The following is a 22,078-nucleotide window of genomic DNA, read 5'->3' on the forward strand; positions in this document are numbered from 1 at the left end:
AGGAGGGGTGATGACCTCTGGCCTGTAGGAGGCATCATTTTGTAGGTCGAGGGGGGAAAAAACACTGTTGCTCCCAAAATGCTATCAGGAACAGGAGGAACAGTGAGGCCACAGTTCATTTCATGCAATTAGTCATAAGGAAGCTACTTATCACAGGTGCAGTTCATCTGTACAAGGGGGGATTACAACAAATTTTAGGATGGTTGTCAGGATCATTAAGGTAAAATATTTCAGTTGCTTTAACCAGAGTTTAGGCTATAATGTCACACTGGTCTAAAGAACAGAAAATCCTTTTTAAATAGACAGGAGGTTGCTCTCTTTGCTGTGCCAGTGAATTCAGTATATATCCTAATTCTTATTCATGAGTGGTGTGCTTTCACTTTAGCAGTTTAATGCCATTGGTTTTATTCATATGTACAGCATTTATTAGACATTCTTCAATTAGAATTTCCAGAGGGGTGTAAACATAAAAAACATTTTAAAAAACATTAAATTTTTGACATACATTTGTGTGCATAACACAAACTGGCAAGCATGATTCATATTAATTGGCTTTTATTTCCTGTTCAAAAGAAGTCATGGTTTAAAAAGGTGATCCAACCAAGGGTGTACAAAACACTTCTAAAATGATCAGAACAGTGTGTTTTGCATTCAAAATATCTAGTTTGCACTCAGAATAAGGCATTTTGCTCTCAAAATGGTTGAGACATTTTGCATAACCTAAGATAAATCATCACGATTTTCAGCATTCTTGGCTCTGGATTGCCATTTAAAGAAGCATCCAGCAGATGTCTTGGGAATTATCATTCGGTGTACTTGACATTTACAAAATCTTTCATCTAGTCAGCTTTTACAAACTTGGGGCTCTGCATTCTCATTCCCCAACCATTAGCTTTACTCCCCCCTGCCAGGATTCCTAAGCAATGTAACTTTTCATTATGAAAAAGTTGCTCCTGCATCTTTTTTTTCTCTCCCCCACCCCGTCTGCATTTTTCTCACTTCTGCAAGCTCCTTCTACATGGGTGCAGAAATCAGCAAATACACACACACACACACACACACACACAAACACATACAGTATACCAAGTGCAGCTGCACCATAGTTTTGTCTAAGGTTTTATTTTCACAGAAGCCATATAGTTCAATATTTTAATACAGAAAATAGTTGTCCAACAATTTAGTTGAAGCAGGAAAGGCTTTTGGGTTTTCTGGTATTCTTGGGTAAATTTTATCAGTGTTTGTCCTCTCTTTTCTCTTCCCGCCAGCCCCAGCCCCAGCCCTCCATCAATGCTTCCTTTGCCCTCTGGGCCTAGTACATGCCACTTATACTTGACTGCTCAGAGAAGGAACATCACACTTGACAATAGGCTTGAAGGAAGGCCATATTTTCAACTGAGTGAAGAGCTGAAAGGTCAACAATAGGTGCACACAAAACCAAAAATAGTTTGTTCTATGCAAAGAACAGATCAGTTTGTTCCAGATTTTGGCCAAGAAAAAAAGAAGTCTTAGGAGGCAAAGCTAGGCTAGTGCCCCCCGTTATCCTCTTCCACTGGAATGGTATGTGGGAATGACCTTGGGAGACAGGAGGAAGAGCTGCAGACTAAACAATCGTTATGCAAAATGTATTTCAGTCCACAGAAGCAGAGGGGCTTGGGACATGTTTCAGAAGGGACCTTCCCTAGTTTTCCAGAGTAAAAAGAAAGGACGGGAGAAATACTTTGACTTGCAAGATTCTGTTAATGTAACCTTACAATAAAAAATAGAGCTAGTATTCATTGTTGTTCTTCTTGTCTGGACTACCTGAAAAGGCTAACATCCAGCCTGTGCACCAGCCAACATGCAAATTCTCAGTGCCTTCCCCTTACCCACTGCCTCTCTTGAATTCAGGTAATGCATACTCCCCAAGCCACCCACCACTTTAGCCACCATATATTCACCCAGCCTGCCATCTTCCTTATCTTTAGCTACTAGCAACAGCCATGCAAGCTCCAGGTTTGTGCATGGTTCAGTTCAAACATGCAACACTTTGCACATCCCTCAGCAGCAGCATTGAATCAATCAGGGTTTATTCAGAGAATATGCTTCAGCAGGTCAGCTAAATACTGAACAGGTGCATTTGCACATCCTAAGCTTGGTAATAACTTTTATTAGGTTTTGTTTTTTTGAGTGTGGCTTAATAGGTAAACCCAGCCTGTTTGAAGAGTTTATGGTTTAATGTTGGTCAGACTGATCTATGAAAATTGTGATGGAAAGAAGGGGGAGGTCTACCTAGAAAATGGGCTAACTTGTTCTTTTAGACACCCCCAATTCATCACTTCCATTGTTCTTTGTTTCTCACTTGTACATGGGAATAAGTTTTATAATTAGGACAGGAAGAATTCCTTTAAAATAAGAGTAGCTCTACTGGATAAGGTAAAGGGCCAATTTTGTCACCTCTTTTGTTTCTCCCAGTGGCCAGTCAGCTATCTCTGGAATGTTTGCAAGAAGCAAGTGGAGACATACCCCTTGCTCACAACCCCACTCTGTTCCTCTGCAACAGGTATTTGGAGACATGGTTACTTCCAGCCTGGAAGAAACACTGAGTCTTAAGATAGAGCCTTGAGAATTCTGTCCTCTTAATTTATCCAATCCCCTTTTAAAACTATCCAAGTCAGTAGCCATCCCATCTTGCAGTAATTAATGCTACATGTTGACTATGCACTACATGAAGTACTATCCTTTGTCTGTTCTAAATTTCTTTCCAGTGTCATGTGATGATCCCATGACCCTAGACTTTTGAATGGAGGACTTCTCCCTGCCACTTTTCTCCACGCCATGTTTATATTACATATATATCTCTGACCTCTTTTTTCCTGATAAGGTATTCAAGTCCCTTGATCATTTGGGTTGCCTTCTGCATCTTCCCAGCTCCAATATATCCTTATTCAAATGTGGTAACCAGAAGTATTCACAATATTCCAGATGCATTGGTGTCACTGATTTGTATAATGGCATTGCACTACAGTTTTATTTTCAATCCTTTTCTTAATCATCCTTTTCCATCTTAACTTGAAAGAATATGACTGAGGTGTGTGGTAGATTGATAGCAGTTGCGTTTGTCTTTGAAAGGCAAGTGCTCTTCCTATGTTAATATTTCATTATCAAAAAAGCACCAAATAAATAACAGCAATACCAAGATCTTTCATGTCTATCAAGTGTCAGAAAAGATCTTCATGAAATCTTCCATAAATCTTATAACGCAGTCAAGTATCATTTTGATACTTGATACAAATTAAGAAGGATGAAGTGCCACTGAGAACAGCATCTTACTTAAGTTGAAATTTGAAGAACACATCTTCCACTTACATTGGTTAAAAGTGTCCAACACTCAAATATTAATTTGCAGAGAGCAATAATTACAAAGTAAAAAAGGGGGAAAAAGTAAGTAGTAAGGATATCATGTGTGCACCCAGAAAGTAAAAGCAGAGGTTACTGTTCTTGTTAAATTAAAGCACAATTGAAAGGAATTGATACTGAAAATGGAAGTAAGATAAGAGACAAGAGACCAAGAGTCCAGCACAAATACAGAATCTTTATTATTAATACAATTATTTTCAAAAAGAAACAGAACTAATGGAGTCAGACATGGGACAAAGTTCAAACAGCCTAATACACTCACTAAAAGTGGAGCTGTTCTTCCCCATCACTACGTCATGTCACTGTCTCTCATTCACCAGGGTTTCTCATCACATGTGCAGCCCTTGCTTCAGGAAAATATCCACAAAAATCAACTTTTCTTCTAGAAACCCAACATTATTCCCTGTGGATCACAGAAGGTGGATACCTAGAGGAAAATGTCCCTTCTGTTCTCCTCAGGCAGATCTTCGAAACCTTGCAGTTCATGTAATCCCTTCAAAAAGAAAAGGAAGATGAGACTCAGGTTTCTCTACTGATTCCTTTTATTTCTTTATATAGCATAAGCATTATTCCATACTATATTGGAAAAAAATACCCTCCTTATCCCATAAGCTTTCTTCTGGTCCCGGACCAAAGCACCTATCTTCTTCAGCCCACATGGTACATGATCACACTAGTTATGGATGATGGAAGTAGCCATCCAGCACATCTGCAACACTGCGGTTTGGGAAAGTCAGTCATAGAACAGTAGTCTAGGGAACAGCAGCTCTGGCTAACTCTATGCAACTACTCTCTCTTCTTCCAGCATGGTTCCAACCCAACATCATCTGTTGCTCTGCCTGCCAGAAGCAATGAATTCCATTTGCCACATACCCCCATTTCTCTCCCAATAGTAAAAACATTGCCGACACCATCTCATTACCTCTAAAACCATCCGGATATTGGCTTTTATTTTGGCAGAATCTTTAGTAAGAGCTTCACTGAGCCTGTCAAAAAAAGAAGAAGAAATCCACAGGAGGTGAGGAAGGAAGAAGGACTGGCCTTGTAAAATATAACAGCTGTTGACCACCCATAGATGAAGGCAATATGGCATACAGGGAGGAACTGTTTTTACAGTGGATGCTGGAAAATTTACCTGAATATGAATAAGAATGCAACCCTATATGAACCTACCAAAGCTTAAACTCCACTGAATACAAACATGGATTAAGCTGCACAAAGGAAGGGGGAGGCCTACTTGTTTCCACACAAGAAACCCATTCCTATTCCACACATTAACTATATTCAATCATCTGAGTTGGAAATTGCCTTTACGCTGATAGAAAGGTACTTTTTAAAAGCAGTGCATACTTGCATTATTGTAAGCCATTGGGGGGAGCCAGCTGATTAAAAGCATGGTCTAAATAGAGGGGAAAGTTTTTTAAAAATGTTCCCACTAATGGCAAGTATTTAAGGATATATTCCAATTATTCATTAGCAAGCTATTATACTCCATACATTCCAGATTCAAAAACTGGCACTAAAAACCAGCTGAGGAGCCAATCTTGCTTCTAACCAAATGCATACAGCCTCCCTCTTGCCCTTCCAATCTCCTCACTTTGTAAATACTGTACAGTATTACTTTGTCAAGATGTAGCAATGACTAATGATGGATAGCTGTATGAAGTTATACCAATACCATAAAGATGCATAGAGTTTACATTAATTTACTTGAGATGGCATTCTTCCCAAACCCTGCAAATATATTTTTGTGAGGACTGATGACTATGTCAAAGTTCCTTAGCCTTGTGCACAGCAATACAAACTGCAGATTTTTCTATGCCAAAGAGTGACTATTAACCAATTTAAGCCAGTGATATATACATGCCCTAAAAGAATAAAAGGATCTAATGACATATTTACCGAATTTTTTGGCTATCCTATAATCTAGTCTCATCTCGTACATACATTCAAGCAGCATATTCTGCTTATAGCAGTCAGAAAATATGCTACTGAAGAAGCAGTTAGAGGAGGATACTAACCCTAAGTCTTACTAAATGGGACACAACAGAGCAAAGCATCTCTTTTGGTAACGAGGTGGGAGTAGAAAATATAAAAGCTGAATTCTTCTACTCACTCAGTAAGCAACTTGTTCTTCTTCTCAATGAAGGTTAGTGCTTCTGGTAGTGTCAACTCCACAAAGAAGCCATAACCCAGAGCTATAAATATGGTGGATGTATCAGGCCTACAGGGAAGAAAAGGAAACTGAGTACAATTGGCATGCATTTAACATGACCACAGAGATAACAGAAACAGCAACTGTGATTCTGTCTGCTGAGGACAGTATAAAAGTTCAGTTAACATACTGTGCTAAATTACACGGTAGTTTGTTTCATTTTGACTTAGGCATTGTACAGACCTAACCACTTGTGATTTCCTCAATAAACCAAGGTTAAGGAAATCACTGTTACATGCCATGTAAATCCAGTCACAATTTATGTTATGAAACATTTTTGCAAATATGTCTCAGAGATAAAATGAGCTACCTCTTCCTGTTTTCCTTCATTAAAAAACAGAAATAAACTGGCAGATAACAGGAAGATTTGAGACTTAAAATATACTATGTTGAGGTAGAATACAGTACACTGAAATTAGTTAGATAATGAACCCAGACAAAAATGGAGTCAAAGTAAACAAAGCATTTACTGTAGTCAAGATCTCCTTCAGTTGAGGTCAGCTTCTGGGTGACTACATGAATATTAGCTTTGCTGGTAGAAAAATGGAAGTGGTTTGCCAACTTTTTTTTGGCAAACCACTTTGGGATTTTTTTTAATCTTCCCAATCTAGCTTCCAGACCTAGAATGTCCTAGTGGTCTCCTATCCAAGTACTATCCAGACCTGTTCCTGCTTAGCATTTTTTGGATTACAGTAGTCAAGGCCAGCTAGATACTGCCACCTGCTGTGCACCTAATGGTTCTTTTTCTAGTTTTGAAATTTTGGGGTGCAGGGAGGATAACCGAAAGTAATAAAATAGGTGGGATGGGTTCATTTCTTCTCTGTAAGAGTAAAAAAACATTTAAGGATAGGAAAACAAAATGAAAAGAATTGACTGTGTACATTATGTTTCTGTAAACTGCACTGTACTCCCTACCCCTCATGCACATGTACACGTAAAGTCATTTTTCCAATATATTGCACATGCTTGTCCAAGAACACCTGGAGGGTTCTGGAATGACCCAGAAAGAGAGCACCATGCTGTCCATTAAGCCACCAATACTTTTTAAAAGTGCCTCAGTATTCACGGCTAATAAGAGAAGGAACTGTTGAAAACAAAATAACAAGCAAGAACTACAATAGGGCTGCAATAAAATCTGCCTGCTAAATTTAGCCCTTTTTGTAATGTTTCAACAGAGCTTCTCTCTTTTCTTTCCTTCCCAGGCCAGCTACTTCTTCCCCTTGTCTCATCTCTATCCAGTTTGTGTCCTCTTTCTTTCCTCTCCCCTCCCCTTCCCAGAGCAGCTCCATATTCCCATATAGCATGGAAGGAGAGAAACATGCTCATGTGTCTATGGCTTATGGCTTATACACAAAGATAGCAAGTAATTTTGGAAATGGGTTAACTTATTTTAAAGACAATTTATTTTAATTAATATTCAATTAACATACATTTATTTTGTGGTGCTGATCCAGCTCTTTATTTGGAGGGGGGAGTGAGGATAGACATGCAAGCACACAGACACATACATAAGCATGTCATAGGCACACATATATCAGGGTGATCTCTAAGAATGATTTCAGCTGGAGCTGGCAACCCTACAGTGAGAGAGTGAGTGGAGAAAGCAGGCTTTACATAAGATTTCTGTCTGTTTTGAAGGGTTTTGCCTCTTCATTTATGGTGGGTGGCTTTCCATTTGGGTTAATGTGGTACTTTAAAGGATTGTTTCTTTAACAGGTAATGCAGTAGCTGCTTTATCAAACTTTCTCTTAAAAAAGTAGTGTACTATCCAATTATCCTCATAGCTTAACTTTCCTTTTTTAAAAAAAAAGCCAATTTCTATCCCTCCCAGGTAAAATAAAGGCTATGTAGTCAATGGCATACACTGACAGTTTCAGGTGTAACATATCCATTCTGTTTTTTACTATTATTAAATTGACATTGGAAAATAAAAGGAACACAGAAACAGGGGACCAAGGGAACTAAGAACTTTTTAGTTCATACTGAGATTACAGCACAGCTCTATGAAATATAACTGAATTACACAGAACTGTGAAAGAGAAGTTGCACATATTCTCCATGTTTAGATTAGAGATTAGAATTATGCAGTAAATGTGCTAATTAATGTTTTTATTACTTTGCTGTTTTGTTGTTACATAATGGTGGAAAATCACCACCATGGAATATCAAAGATAGCTGAGACCTAGAATTCTGGCTATCTTTCAGTTTCTGCTAGGATACTTGAATTCCATTTTCACAAGGAAGTGACACAGATTTGCTATTTTTGAGCCCTGAGAAATGAGCTTATCAATCAACAATTACTTATCTTTGTTAAATATTGTTCATTCTTGCACAGTAACCCCTAAAGTTGTATTTAAACCTTTCTGGATGCAACTTCTCACTATCATTTTTTGTTTGGCAAACACAATCTCTTTCTGCTTACAGCTAATGTGCGTTCACACTATCCTTGGCTCTCTGCTATTAGGAAAGGAAAAGAAAGAAGTGTCACTTCACACTCAGCCACCTGTCCTTGTACTGGGCAATGCTAGTGGGAAAACAGCCTAAATTTGGCTCTCATTCTGCACATTATCTTTCAGCGCACAGCCTTTTGTTCTTAACCAAGAATAGGTTCATCTGGGGATAAGACATCCACACACCATCAAGTTAGCATCCTCCTGTAATGAACCTGTAAATTTCATGGCACTGAAATTTAGGGAAAAGCTGAGAACATTTTTATACCATATTTTCCCGTGCTGAAAAATGAAATGTTAACAACTCTTCCCCAAAGGGAGATTTGGCTAAAAGAGTTAATTCCCTTGAGTCACATATTCTGACAGATGGGGGAGAGGGAATGAGGGGGAAGGAAAAGACTTTCAGTGTTCATCTTCTTCTGTCTTTACCTTCTTTCAGTGGTCCCTCTTCTTATTTCCTGTTATTGTCATTTGTTAAAAACAATGCTCCCTAAACAGAAGTTTGTTCAGAGGCATATGTATTTAAAAAACTTGAATCTGAAAGCACATTTTATTCTGCGGCCCAAAGGGTTTTCTTCAGAATATTTTACTAAGCGTAGCCTGAGTCATCATTCTGAGCATATTTCCTGATTGAGAGGATAGAGGACCAAAAGTGAAACTCATACAGAGAAACAGCAGACAATCTCCTCAACAGATTTATCCATTAGACCAACAAGAATCTTTGATGAAATCGTTTTTCACAATTCACTTAAGAGTTTTCTCATGTAATACAACATGAAAATTATGGCTTTCAACCAGTGTTTCTCAATCTTAGCAGAATTCTGGGAGTTGAAGTCCACATATCTTAAAAGTTGCCAAGGTTGAGAAACACTGCTTTAGATTATAAAGTCTTTGGAAAGAGATCTGGATGCTTTGTTTTGGGATTAACCTGTAAACTGCAGCATATATAGGTGGTGCTCTGTAAATAAAGAACAGCCTTTACAGCTGTTCTATAAATATAGCCTAACCAAAGGGGAAACCACTTATGAGAACTCAGCGGAGATTACTTTCAAAAGTTTAACTTGGGAATCCTATTTTGTTATTCTTTCCTTACATTTAAAGATCATACATTTAATTTTCTGATTTCTTCTACTGAAATATATTTCAACCTTTTAAGAAGTGTTTCAGATTAAGAAAAAAAGCAAGTACGGCTGGGCCATGATGAGATGGACAGACTCCTTCTGTTATAATATTAGATTCTATAATACTAGAACCTAAGGGCATCAAAAGGTGGGAGAGCCAAGGAAAAAAAAATAGCTTTCAGTAGGAAATAGATAAATCTGTGGACATTGAGACTATCAGTGATTACTAATTATGAGAGTTATGTATCACCTCTAAGAAGAGAGGCACTAAGCTCCTAGCATCAGTTGCCAAGGAGGAACAACACAAGAAGCTATAATGCTTATGTTCTGTTCACAGACTTCACAGTTGATCATTGTGAAAAACAGAATGCCAGTCCAGATAAATATTAATCCAGCATGCAATGGTTTCTCCTCTGCCAGATACAGCTCACTCTTTATTACCTGAAACCCCTCAAACTTATCACTCACATACAGGTAGATCAAATTAGTTTTATGAAGAATAATCATCATTACAACCTTATAAAGTTCAAAGTGCTTCATATACCTAATCTCACTACAGCAATATTATCAGTTCTATTTTTCTTCTTTATTAAATCCTTCCAACGTTAACATCTGTATGACTGGCAGTCATTGAAGGAGTACAGCCTTCTTCTCAATCATGAAGAAAACTAAATAATCAGTGAATAATCTGATGCTCTTGATTTGACTGCCTCTGTAACAAACTTAACTGCTAGTAGATACATGAAGGACACTTCTCTTGCAAGAGAGAATTGAACTAAATAGCCCTCTGACTCATTTCAACTTTTGCGATTTTACCACAGTTGGTGTCCCAAGAGTCATAGAAATATTGTTTTTAATTTAATTTCTCAAGTCATAGAGCATATTTATTTATTTTATTTATATTTCAAATTTGGTCATCGCCCATCTTACTAGGAAGTGAAAAAATAAAAGACTAGAAAGTTGTATGGTATTGGATACATAAAAGATCAGTGGGCTACTCACACTTCTGCATTGACATAAAAATGGCAGCCTAGATCCACTTGAGTTGTCAGCTCCTGGCCTCCTGTTTCCTAAAAGAAAATAGCAAATCTACCTGGGGTACAGCAACTCTTAATATAATTCTTATCTCCTAATGTCTACTACAACAGAGCACCACAGCATATGACTGCAAATTGGTATGAACAGGTTGGAGAGATTTTGAATTACCTGCAAACGTTCAATAATGTTCTTAAGTTGCAAATACTGAGCAATTTTTTCATAAATCTCATCTCGCTGTTCCAACACTTTCCTGTAGGGAAATATCAATATCTGGAAGCCTTAATAAAAAAATGACTAAGAGAGACCTAGAAAACATGACATACAAGGGGTTAACTGAAGTGAGACAGTCAAAAGGTGGGCCTAAAAAGGGGATACTTTTTAAGATTACTCACTTAAGGTCTCTCTGCAGAACATCACTTATAAATGCTTCATACTGAAGCACCTTCTCTTGTACCTGCTGTTCACTAAGCATCACCATGAGATTTTCACAAAAAATATTAGTGAACAGATCCTGGAGGGGAAAAACATGAAAAGTTAAATGAATTTATAATGAACTTATAGATATGGAAAAAAAAATCTATAAGTGGGGGGGAGCAGAACTTGAAGTGATAGTCCACACATGTTTTTGCAAATATCATTGCCCACAAAACCCCGTATGCAAATACTCCCCATTTTTCTCCCCCATTTTCCCTCTTCGGGCAGTTTTCACAGCTGTCTAACCTGAACATTTACCCCACGTAAATCACGGCAGCCATGAAAACAACAAATACACATTCGGGAAAAGACAAGGTAGAATTCCTAGCCCTTTCTCGAAAGGTCAGAGGCTACGCCTGCGAGTTACAAGGACGGGAGCGCAGCTGCGAGGAGCCGCAGCACCGAGGAGCCGGGAGCCCGTCCCGCCTCTACTTCCGGGGTCGTGCGACTCAGAAGCGAGGCGGGCCCCTCCTCGGACTCCCGCGCGCTTCCAAACACGCCAAAAAGGAAGGGGGTGGGAGGGGGTTAACTTTGGCCACCCCCGCCCCGGCGCAGCTCTCCGTATGCAGCGGAAGCGGCCGAATGCGGGGTCAAGCATCGCCCGCGGCCGAGGGAAGGCGACGCTCTCCTTCTCCGTGCTCTCAGAGCGGAGGCGGTTCCTCTCGGCTCGGCGTCCGACTAGGTCAAGCGGCTTCACTTTCCGCGCTGCTGAACTGCGCGACATCGTGGAGCAGCCTCGCCCGACCTGGTGAACTTCCAGACGTTACGGCGCTCACTTCCCGACAGAGGCTGGGATTACGGAGAGGGTAGTCCCAAACCCCCAAGAGGCACCGAATTAGGGCAACTAGTCTGCTGCGATGCTCTCAGAGAAAGCCGGTATCACTCTCGATAACAATCTGAGGGCGGCCATTCCTCCTCCTCCTCCACCCAAGTCTCCCTCCAGCTTTCACTCGGGCTCTTGAGACTCAAGGCACCTAAACATGACACCGGAAGTGAACGGTGCTTCCGGTTGTTGGCAGCGTCCACGGCCTTCGTCTCGGATCTCGACGCAATTACGAGGCGATTCCGCGGCTTCCCGCGATGACGGTGCCGGACCTGCGGCTGGACCCCTCGATTCGCTTCTGGGTTTTGCTGCCCGTGGCCTGGATCGCGCTGGCCGTGGGGATTCTCCGGCTGCGCGTGGCTCGGTTACTGCGCGGTGAGCGCGAGCCGGCCTGGCCTGAGCAATGGCGAGACACGTGAGCGGCGGGGAGGGCTGCGGAGGACACGCCCACGTTCCTAGGGGTTTAAATGGGCGGGCGAGATGGGGGCGGGGGGAGGCGAGCTTCTGGGGCGGGAGGTGTTCTGGCGCGCCAGAATTCTCAGGACCGGGAATTCTGTGGCGCTTGGCGGCTGGCGGGGAATTCTTGGGCTTGCTAATTCTGCCAGGCGCAGAGTTTTTCAAACTTGGCGGCTTTCAGGTGTGTGGGCTTCAACTCTCAGAATTCCCCAGCCAGCATGCCAAGTTTGAAAAACGCTGATCTAGCCCACTGTTTTTAAAAGTGGGAACCCAGACTGGTTAACTGCTCCAAAACCTCACTGGGTTTAATATAAATCCAGTAATACTGTAAAATCAAAATACTCGCCAGCAGTAAGAAATAAACCACAACCATAGAGCATATTCGCAGCCAGCCCCCCTCACTTAAGGGCATTGTAAAACCAGGATATTTTTCATTTTTCCTGAAAAAGAGTGAGAAAGGCTGAAAAGAGACCTTACACAAGGAGGAGTTCTGTAATGTCTGTTTTAGGGAGCAACGGCCTTTTTCTCCTCGATGGTTCTCAGCTAGGAGTGAGGCAAATCATAGCCTTCAGGATAACCGCATAAACCCGTATTTCTTAAACTGGGTTCTGCAAACATCCTCAAAAGCATCAAAGAGCATGCTACCTTTGCCTTCAGGGTGTCTTCGTGAAAAGTGAATTTTCAGCACTGACTACAATCAAGGCCGCACATCAAGAACGTTATGCTAACTCTTAAGACTTTTTTTAAAACAAATCTCATTCCAGACATAGACAAAATATGTAAGCTTGCATATCCTATTATTTATAATTGGTGCATTAAATGTAAGAGAAAATAAATCATATGAAAACAGTTTTATTCCAATATTCTTATTTCCCTTCCTCCTTTTTAAATAAACAGTTACAGGTATTGTATTCCCTATAAAACTAATATTTAGGAGTGTTTCTTTGGAAACACCTTGAAGCTTCAAAAACATTCATGGAATTTAAATGGGGAGTCTATGAGATATTCTGGGCTATACCATATACCATTGTGAAGATCCAAAGCAAGCCCATACTGGGAGAAGTCAGAATATGGATCATGCAACAGTCTCCATAATATTGTAAAAATCAGGAGTCTGGTAGCACCTTTTCAACTATAACATTTAACTGAAAGGCCTTTTAATAAAATGTGTTAGTCTGAACAGATGCTAGTAGATTCCTTCTGATTTTTTGATACCAACAGAGTTTTTCTCCTACAATGTCTATAATATTGCAAGGGATTCTAAGGGAGCAACTACAGGTGAAACTCGAAAAATTAGAATATCGTGCAAATGTTCATTTATTTCAGTAGGGCAACTCAAAAGGTGAAACTAATATACGAGATAGACGCATTACATGCAAAGCGAGATATGTCAAGCCTTACTTTGGTATAATTGTGATGATTATGGCGTACAGCTCATGAAAACCCCAAATTCACAATCTCAGAAAATTAGAATATTACATGACATCAATAACACAAGAATTGGAAATAGAACAATATCGGACCTCTGAAAAGTATAATCATGCATATGTACTCAGTACTTGGTTTGGGCCCCTTTTGCAGCAATGACTGCTGCAATGCGGCGTGGCATGGATGCTATCAGCCTGTGGCACTGCTGAGGGGTTATGGAAGACCAGGATGCTTCAATAGCGGCCTTCAGCTCCGCTGCATTGTTCGGTCTCAGGTCCCTCATCTTTTTCTTGGCAATGCCCCATAGATTCTCTATGGGGTTCAGGTCAGGGGAGTTTGCTGGCCAATCAAGCACAGTAATCCCATGGTCATTGAACCAGGTTGTGGTACTTTTGGCAGTGTGGGCAGGTGCCAAGTCCTGCTGGAAAATGAAGTCAGCATCCCCATAAAGCTCGTCTGCGGAAGGAAGCATGAAGTGCTCCAAAATCTCCTGGTAGACGGCTGCGTTGACCCTGGACTTAATGAAGCACAGTGGACCAACACCAGCAGATGACATGGCTCCCCAAAGCAACACAGACTGTGGAAACTTCACACTGGACTTCAAGCATCCTGCATTGTGTGCCTCTCCATTCTTCCCCCAGACTCTGGGTCCTTGGTTCCCAAATGAGATGCAAAAGTTGCTCTCATCAGAAAAGAGGACTTTGGACCACTGGGCAACAGACCAGTTCTTTTTTTCTGTAGCCCAGGTAAGACGCTTCTGATGTTGTTTGTTGCTCAGGAGCGGCTTGACAAGAGGAATACGACATTTGAAGCCCATGTCCAGGATCCGTCTGTGTGTGGTGGCTCTTGATGCACTAACTCCAGCCTCAGTCCACTCCTTGTGAAAGTCCCCAACACTTTTGAATGGCCTTTTCCTGACAATCCACTCCAGGCTGCGGTCATCCTTGCTGCTTGTGCACCTTTTTCTACCACACTTTTCCCTTCCACATAACCTTCTATTGATGTGCTTTGATACAGAACTTTGGGAACATCCAACTTCTTTTGCAATTACCTTTTGGGGCTTTCCCTCCTTATGGAGGGTGTCAGTGATGGTTTTCTGCACAACTGTCAGGTCAGCAGTCTTTCCCATGCTTGTGATTCCTACTGAATCAGCCTGAGAGACCATTTAAAGGCTCAGGAACCCTTTGCAGGTGTTATGGATTCATTAGCTGATTAGAGTGGGACACTTTGAGCCCAGAATATTGAACCTTTTCACACTATTCTAATTTTCTGAGATTGTGAATTTGGGGTTTTCATAAGCTGTACGCCATAATCATCACAATTTACCAAAGTAAGGCTTGACATATCTCGCTTTGCATGTAATGCATCTATCTCATATATTAGTTTCACCTTTTGAGTTGCCTTACTGAAATAAATGAACATTTGCACGATATTCTAATTTTTCGAGTTTCACCTGTATGACTGAATTTCATAGACTACTTCATCAGTACCTTTAAAATGCTACCCTAAACAACTGTATACGAATGGAAGATTGTGTGGGGAACAGCGTGTGTTTTGATGATGCGTTTGGATTTGCACATTGGATAATGATCTCTTGGGCTAACAAATTCTGTTAGTATTACAACTGAACTGAGTGCTCTATCTGTTAGGCAAATTCTGGCTCGTAGCCGCCTCTTGAGAGAAAACGGACAGTTCCTAACTCATCAGGTGAGAGAATGAGGTCAGCCTCTCCTTGAACACCCCTATTCCTTAGACAGGTTTTGGCAGATGCTCATCAGAAGCTTCTTGCTGTGGAACTATCTCCCAGTATTTCAGACTGCATGTGCTTGTTCCTGTTGAATACCAGCAGCTTTGCTGAAGGATGCAGAATGAATTAACAAACATAACCAGAGTGGTTTTTGCTGCTGCTGTTGGTGGTGATACTTACCCTAGGTTCTCTACAATAACAACTGCTCCTGGACCAGACTGCTTTTGGGATGACCTTTTTTTAATGAACCTTATTTTAACTTTTGCGTTCTTACTGCCTTCTGGGATTGTTGGTCTTATTGCTGGTTTTATTTAAGGTTGTTTTTCTTGTTTTGTAAATTGCTCTGGTAATATTACTGTTATTATTTTAATGTGCCTATATTAGTTTCTGACCATTGCTGACGAATCTCCCCATCCACCTGCCTCAAATCAAAATGGCATCCATCATAATATAGCACTACAGACTATATGAACTCACGTACTTATCTGGAATTATAGCCGGCTGATCACCGTGTGCCCGCTTTCTAAACCTAGATGGATAGGATTGAGCTTTAAGAGCCTAGCTGAAGGCAAGCCTACAATACTGCTCTATCTAAAAGTAAGGTATGGTAAAGATTTCAGACAGAATGCCAGTGAGGTACTGCAAGCACCCAAAAAGGAGGGTATCATCATGAGCTATGCTTATTTCTCGTTTCTGAATACTATATGCCCAAATTTCATCCCAACTTTTGTGGCTTCTTTTCATTTTTCCCAGGGTTTTCTTATGCGCAAGCATTACTTCAATAATTCTGAGAATGGCTTCTTTCGCAAAACCAAGCGCAAACTGCAGCCCCGAAACCCACTGACAGGTAACAAGGATGACTAGCTTGTGCTCAGAGGAGGTAGCAGGGGCAGCTAAACTGACCCAGCCAATCTTTGCCTCTTTCTGCCCTAGTTGAAAAGGTTATTATTCTGTGGAAAGGATCTGAGTTTTGGACATCAATATTGGCCATAGGGATTTTGATGTATATCAGTGTTTTTCAAACTTGGCAACCTTAAGATATGTGGACTTCAACTCCCAGAATTCCCCAGTCTTCATGCTCGAAAAACACTGATGTATATGGTTATTATTGAAGCTTATCCTCAGCTTACAGCATGTCCAGGTCGATTACAACCCCCCCAAAGCTTTCTCTCATGTCTGTATTTATTATATATTAATGATTAATTATATATTAATTATTATTATTCAAGAAGAGAGCTGTTATTTTACAGAACAAGCCCTATTACCATCTTTCTTGCTGCTCCCACATAAAGGGGTAGGGACATGGTGCACTAAACAATGTTGTCTTAGGGATCTCTTCACAATTGTAGATTCTGTTGTGGCAATTTTTTCTATGTTGCTTTTGTGTGGGGCAAAAGGCTATCAGGAAAGTTCACAAGCATTGAACACCAGGATTTGTAGGGACATGCATTTGAGTGTGTATTCTCCACTCAGATTAGCCTTCCACCCTTCCATCACTAGTTTTGCCATGACTTAGAGAATGAGAAAGTTAGCGAATGGTTGATTCAGATTTCCCTTTGGTTTTAATTCAGTAGGTGAGTAGGAAAATTGCTCTCTCAGCTTCCAGTTTGCTCCCCGCACCCAACCCTAATACAGAAATCATACTGCAGTCTCCTTTACCATATTGATAGGATTATTTATGTCAGGTCCTATTGGATATACATACCCATCACTCTGTTCCCTTTTGGGGTAAGCAGAGTAATGGAAAGTGCAGAAAAAGAATACAAAGTAGTAAACTGAAGGACTAAGACATGAAATAAGAGAAAGTAATCTAGCTCACACTAAACCATTCAGTATACCTTTCTGTGCCTTTCAATAGTTGCAAACCGTCCTTGCCTCTGCCATAACACATACGGTTTCATACACTGCCTTTTGTTTTTTTCTCTCTTCTGATGGAGGATCCTATCAACTCCATCCGACCATAGTCTTCCTCTTCTTGAACCATTCACTCTTATCTCATGTATTTTCAAGTCACATATATTCTTTGGAATGTAAACACTAAATTATAAATTATACATCACCAAATTAGGCTGATGGGCATGATTATCCCTGCAAAAACAAATGAAGGTTTGCTAAAAGACAGATTCAGAGCAGGGAGCAACTTTATTCTGCCTTTGCCCACCTGACTCTGTCTTGCCATCTTGACTGACAGCAGCTTTCAAGGGCAGCTCTAGCAGATGGTTTTCTTAGCCCTATTGGGAGCAGAGTCTCAAATCTGCCTTCTCGTATACGTACAAGAAACAAGAGCACTTTCCACTTTATGCTGCCCCCTGCATGTTTCCTCCATTGCTCTGCCACTGAGTCTGGCTTCCCCAGCCTGACGCCTAAGCTTTGTCTTTCCTCAGTCTTCCTCTCTTCTGAACGTATTGGAGGGGAACAATAATCTGAAATGCCTGGGAATATATGCAGATTGCCCCTTATTTTGGTCACTTTTGTCAGACTGTCTTTTCGTATTAGCATCAGCAGGAAAAGAGGGGGGTGAGCATTACCAAGCTGGTAGCCCCTTCATAATAGGGCTGGAGCGCCAGGCAGTGTACCATTTGTCCTAAGGCAGAGGCACACAGCCTTTAGAAATCTTCTGCGGGCCCAAGAACCTCCCCAAACCCTTTATCATACGATATTAAGTACATGACAGAAATCATTAACTACAGTATTCAATTTTAAGTACATAACACTAATTTTAATTTAATGGCTTCATCCATTAAATGCGAACCTCAGACTGAAAGTTTTACATCCCTGCCCTAAAGAATGTCTAATCCATCAACTAAGTTAAGTGCTTTAATGCAGGGCTCATGCTTAACTCTTTGCCAGCATAGCCCATATTCTGCAACTAGCAGACCTTTGTGGTCTGTGCATTATGCAGATTAAATACATTTGTGTTTGATCAGATTCTTCCAATCATGGGAAGGAAAAGAGAGCTCTGTGGGGCATCAAAACACCTTCCATGGTTACTGCAGTTCAAAATTGCCACCCCTACCCCAGCATTGTAATATTTAAATACTGTAGGGATTGCCTAAACACAACCACAGGGGATCAAAACTTTAAAAAAGAGGCTGAGTGAAAGTTGACCACCTTGGAGGCTAAGTGCCACGCCTTGCATATTCTGCAGCTTTTCTATACTCTGTTAAATGCTAGCATGGTCAGGGCTCTGATTTAATATTTCCTTTTCCTTTCCTTTAGATCCCACTATGGTTACAGAGATGATGAAGGGCAATCTCATCAATGTTTTGCCCATGATTCTCATTGGAGGCTGGATCAACTGGGCCTTCTCTGGCTTTGTGGCTAGTGAGTGGAGGGGAATCACTGATGGGAATTAACAAACCACCTTGTGCTTAGTTTCCTGTTTATTTAATCGTTTTTTCTAGTGTTTGGTGTATCCTTTGACCTTCAGGCTTTGCGAATTTTGAGTTATAAAGTTATTACGCCCTGCAACATTTGAAGAATGGGTATTGAAATATAACCATTTTATTTATAGTAGTTAAACTGATGAGGGGACCAAGACTATTGTGCTAATAACTCTGCTAATGTACAGTGTGATTTACAGTTCTTAGTTTAGCTGGTCTGTGAGGTACATCTCATTTTATGTTCTCTTACAAATGTGGGAATGCAGATTATTAGTTGCTGGCTCACTAGTGGAACAGCACAGCCATCTCCACTCTGCTGCCCTCCAGGTGTGTTGAGACCCCAATCCCCAGGACTATTCAGCAAGCAAGCTACTTCAGCACATCTCAAGGGCACCAGCTTGGGGACTGCTAATATAGCATTTGAACCGTGAACCAGGAGAGTTTCGCTTTCATGTTTACTTCTACCGTGAACCATTGGTTAGCCATACATCTCCCCACATTAATTTATAATACAGGAAAGAGAATGCAGCAGTACCACTGTGGACAGAATTACTGTAACAATGTATTGGGCAGGTTTGGAATATCTTGGAAAGAAGCAGCAAGAGGTGCATGGTCCAGCAGTTTTAGTGGAGGCTTTTCAGCTGACCAGGAAATGGGTGTCTTAGCTAAAGCAGCAAAGAGCTGCATTTTGGAAAGGCAAGGGAGCTGGGGATTGAGGAGCAAGTGTAGAGTTTGGAGGGAGAGGCAACTCTAATCCCTCTCCCTCCCAACCTTCTAGCTAAGGTTCCCTTCCCCTTGACCCTGCGATTCAAGCCCATGTTGCAGCGTGGAATTAACCTGCCTTCCATGGATCCCTCTTGGTAAGCCCCCATCTGCCCTCAGGTCTAGCCAGTCCTTTGGGTGGCAGGATGGGAAGAGGACGTTGGGTTCTGGGGCACAGGACTGGTGAGCAAGAAGACTCTTTAGGATAGTCACTGACAACTCTTCTTTTCCCAGGGTGAGTTCAGCCTCCTGGTATTTCCTCAACGTCTTTGGTCTGCGCAAAATGTACAAACATGTCCTGGGGGAGGACACTGGTAAGAGATTGTTCAAAGGGAGGGGCAGCATGTGGGCTTAGGTGTAGTCTTTCAAGGGGGCAAGAGTACAACTTAGAGGCCAAGGTATCTTACAATTCCAACTTCATGACTACATTTAGAACAGGAAGAAAGCATTCCGTAAACAGTAGGATTGAGTGATGCAAGTGCTAGAAAGGACAGGGTAACCCCAATTGGTGTTTGAATTGTTCCTAACTTACTACATGATCCAATCTGGCTATCAGATCTGGTTTTGTAAAGGAAAGAGCAGAGAAAGGGCAAGAAAGAGGATGCTTTGCCTCCTACAAGTCTTATTTGCAGAACTCAGCATCTGCCACCTTCCTTAAATGTTTGAGGTATAAGAAGAGCTCACTTGATGCATTGAACCACAAACTAGCCAACCATATTAGCTTATCATGTGGTATGAATTTAGCGTGCATGATTACTTTATGGTTCAGTGTGGTTTGTGAACCTAGCAATTTGGTTGTTTAAATAAACCACGTACAAGTGCATCATGTGAACTAGATACTAGTTCTTCTATTATTTCTATTTCAGCTTTCAGTTTAGTCTATATTATCTTTTCAAGGCAAGATTCAATATTTCAAGGTGGTTGTTTGGCTATTTTAATGCATTCAGTAATATCTTAACCCTTTCCCCATTTTCTTGGAGTACATCCTATCCAGTTATGTAACTGCACTTTTTAATTGTTTTGGCCTTAGGATTACAGGGAAATGATTTCAGTGATAGTTGTATCAGTCAATTGTAGGGGGGGAAACCTTTTTAGGACTCTACAGTGTGTCAGATTCATTATGACACACATCTTTGTGGAGTAAATCTCACTAAGCAGCTAGAGTTTCCAGATACCGCCCCCCCCAGCTTCTCATGCTCTCATAATAAACTATTAACATTTCTACAAAATAGAGACCTTGCCCTTAATAAAATGTGGTCTGCTGAGTATCTTGATATGACATTAGTTTCCTTTGCCTCTTGTAGAATGTTTGCTTGCAAATTAGTCTAAACAAGTTTTCTTTCTGACATATCTGCACCTTCTGTTCTTGCTTTAACCACAGAGCAGAGTCAGCTACTCCTCCAAGATCAGTTCATGGGCCCAGCCAGTCCTGCTCCACCAGATCCCAACAAGGCCTTCAAAGTAAGGTTCTTTATTCCTCACTAATTCATACATAAAAGTGTATGACAGACATAGGGAACCAGTGGCCCTTCAGCTGTTATCAAACTACAACTCCCAAGATCCCTCACCATCGCCTGTGTTGACTGGGGCTTCTGAGACTTCTGTAAAAGTTGTAGAGGACCACAGGTTTTCAGTTCACTGCTGTATAGTATGATTAGTTAAAATTTCCTTTGGATCAGGATACTCTCCGTCAGGAAATAAATGGGGAAAACAAACCTATTTCATACAAAAAATTTTTTTAAATCATAATGAAAACAGTTAAATTTTGTTGGATTAATATAAAACTGGGGCAGGCAGTCTTTTTAGGGAAGTGGGCAGACAGGGAATTTTGAGACCATAAGGGGGTATCTTCATAAAATGCCTTCTAAGGCAGGCATGGGCTGTCCCAAAACACCCGTTCGCTAGGTGGCAAATGGGTGATGTTACCCCCCACTATATATAGACACAGATGCTTCCAACTATCCCAGCTTAAGCTTTGCCCCTTTTTTTCCCTGGATAGTTGGGCATTCTTCCCACATACCATTTAATTTTTTTAAAAAATGCTTCCAGGATGTTTCTTGACATGAAAACTAAATCTAGCGAAAGTCATTTAATTTGAAACCCTGGGCTTTGATCCTGCCACTCTTGAAGTTGGTAATGCGTTTGTGGATGGAATAGTACCTGAGAGCTACAGCATGGTCTGCAAATTACCAACGAACCCTTTCTTCTCTTTCAGGCTGAGTGGGAAGCCTTGGAGTTGGTCTCTCACCATTGGGCTCTTCAGGATGTTGAGGAACAGCTGATATCACAGGACCTCCAGTTGACCGGGACGTCCAGGCCAGATTGAGCGGCCCCTGGTCTGCTCTGGGATACAGTCCTACAGGACGGTGGGACCCAGAGACACCCTGCTGATCCTTACCAATTGGTGGCCAAGGACCACCTTATTGTGCATGGTGTGCTAAAAGTGTGGAGCAGTGCTTGGTTTAAATGGCAAGAGGTATTGGCAGAGTGCTGAAAATCATCAACGATCAGCAGTCTAATCAGGAAAGCAGCTTCAGAAACCTTGTGAAGAGCTGAGGCATGGAATAGCTGTTGCTGTTTCCTGCTGTGCATCAATAGAGAAAAAAAATGTGAGAAATATCTCTGGAAGTTTGAGCTAGAAATTTAATGTATGTTGCAGAATACTGGGTAGTAAACCAAGGTAGCTGCAACTGTTCCTGCTTGATTGTTTTTTGTTCAGGGACATACTCTAAGAGGTGCTAAATAGATCCTGAAGTTAGATATTTTAACACAATTGGCTGGGTTG

General features: G+C 41.1%; 2 protein-coding genes across 5 annotated transcripts; one reads left to right on the forward strand and one right to left on the reverse strand.

The window, feature by feature from the left end:
• Positions 1–3,551: 3,551 nt before the first annotated feature.
• On the reverse strand, positions 3,552–11,807 carry UXT (ubiquitously expressed prefoldin like chaperone). 3 transcript variants are annotated; one of them, XM_007423621.4, is made up of 7 exons: positions 11,669–11,807; positions 10,613–10,731; positions 10,389–10,470; positions 10,185–10,252; positions 5,513–5,620; positions 4,319–4,382; positions 3,552–3,889 (listed from the first exon to the last, which is right to left on the reverse strand). In XM_007423621.4, exons 2-7 carry the CDS (start codon positions 10,696–10,698, stop codon positions 3,824–3,826), a joined length of 474 nt encoding a protein of 157 aa, XP_007423683.1. In that variant the 5' UTR covers positions 10,699–10,731; positions 11,669–11,807; the 3' UTR covers positions 3,552–3,823. The 3 variants fall into 3 exon arrangements, with proteins under 3 accessions (XP_007423683.1, XP_007423682.1, XP_025019417.1); XM_007423620.4 differs by lacking the exon at positions 11,669–11,807 and adding an exon at positions 11,440–11,578; XM_025163649.2 differs by lacking the exon at positions 11,669–11,807 and adding an exon at positions 10,941–11,172.
• Positions 11,675–21,973, forward strand: LOC103049557 (ER membrane protein complex subunit 3-like). 2 transcript variants are annotated; one of them, XM_015887286.3, is made up of 8 exons: positions 11,675–11,892; positions 15,051–15,108; positions 15,902–15,995; positions 18,368–18,472; positions 19,310–19,391; positions 19,528–19,607; positions 20,675–20,754; positions 21,509–21,973. In XM_015887286.3, the coding sequence occupies exons 1-8, from the start codon at positions 11,675–11,677 to the stop codon at positions 21,617–21,619; spliced, it is 828 nt and encodes a 275-aa protein (XP_015742772.1). In that variant the 3' UTR covers positions 21,620–21,973. The 2 variants fall into 2 exon arrangements, with proteins under 2 accessions (XP_015742772.1, XP_087993990.1); XM_088137864.1 differs by having other exon boundaries at positions 11,775–11,932; positions 21,509–21,971.
• Positions 21,974–22,078: the final 105 nt, after the last annotated feature.

The sequence above is a fragment of the Python bivittatus genome, unplaced genomic scaffold (genome assembly GCF_059951505.1).
Source record: "Python bivittatus isolate LINGU-HERP-01145 unplaced genomic scaffold, Pbiv_v1 ctg000220_np1212, whole genome shotgun sequence".
NCBI lineage: Eukaryota > Metazoa > Chordata > Lepidosauria > Squamata > Pythonidae > Python > Python bivittatus.

Excerpts from the sequence above, each read along its gene's own strand:
- LOC103049557 (XM_015887286.3), top strand. The coding sequence starts at position 11,675 with ATGACACCGGAAGTGAACGGTGCTTCCGGTTGTTGGCAGCGTCCACGG. Across the intron at positions 11,893-15,050 it reads CGTGGCTCGGTTACTGCGCG|GCAAATTCTGGCTCGTAGCC; the intron begins GTGAGCGCGAGC and ends TCTATCTGTTAG. Across the intron at positions 19,392-19,527 it reads CCTTCCATGGATCCCTCTTG|GGTGAGTTCAGCCTCCTGGT; the intron begins GTAAGCCCCCAT and ends TTCTTTTCCCAG.
- UXT (XM_025163649.2), bottom strand. The coding sequence starts at position 10,994 with ATGTGTATTTGTTGTTTTCATGGCTGCCGTGATTTACGTGGGGTAAAT. Across the intron at positions 5,621-10,184 it reads TTTTATGTCAATGCAGAAGT|GCCTGATACATCCACCATAT; the intron begins GTGAGTAGCCCA and ends TCTTCCCTGTAG. Across the intron at positions 3,890-4,318 it reads ATATCCGGATGGTTTTAGAG|GGATTACATGAACTGCAAGG; the intron begins GTAATGAGATGG and ends TTCTTTTTGAAG.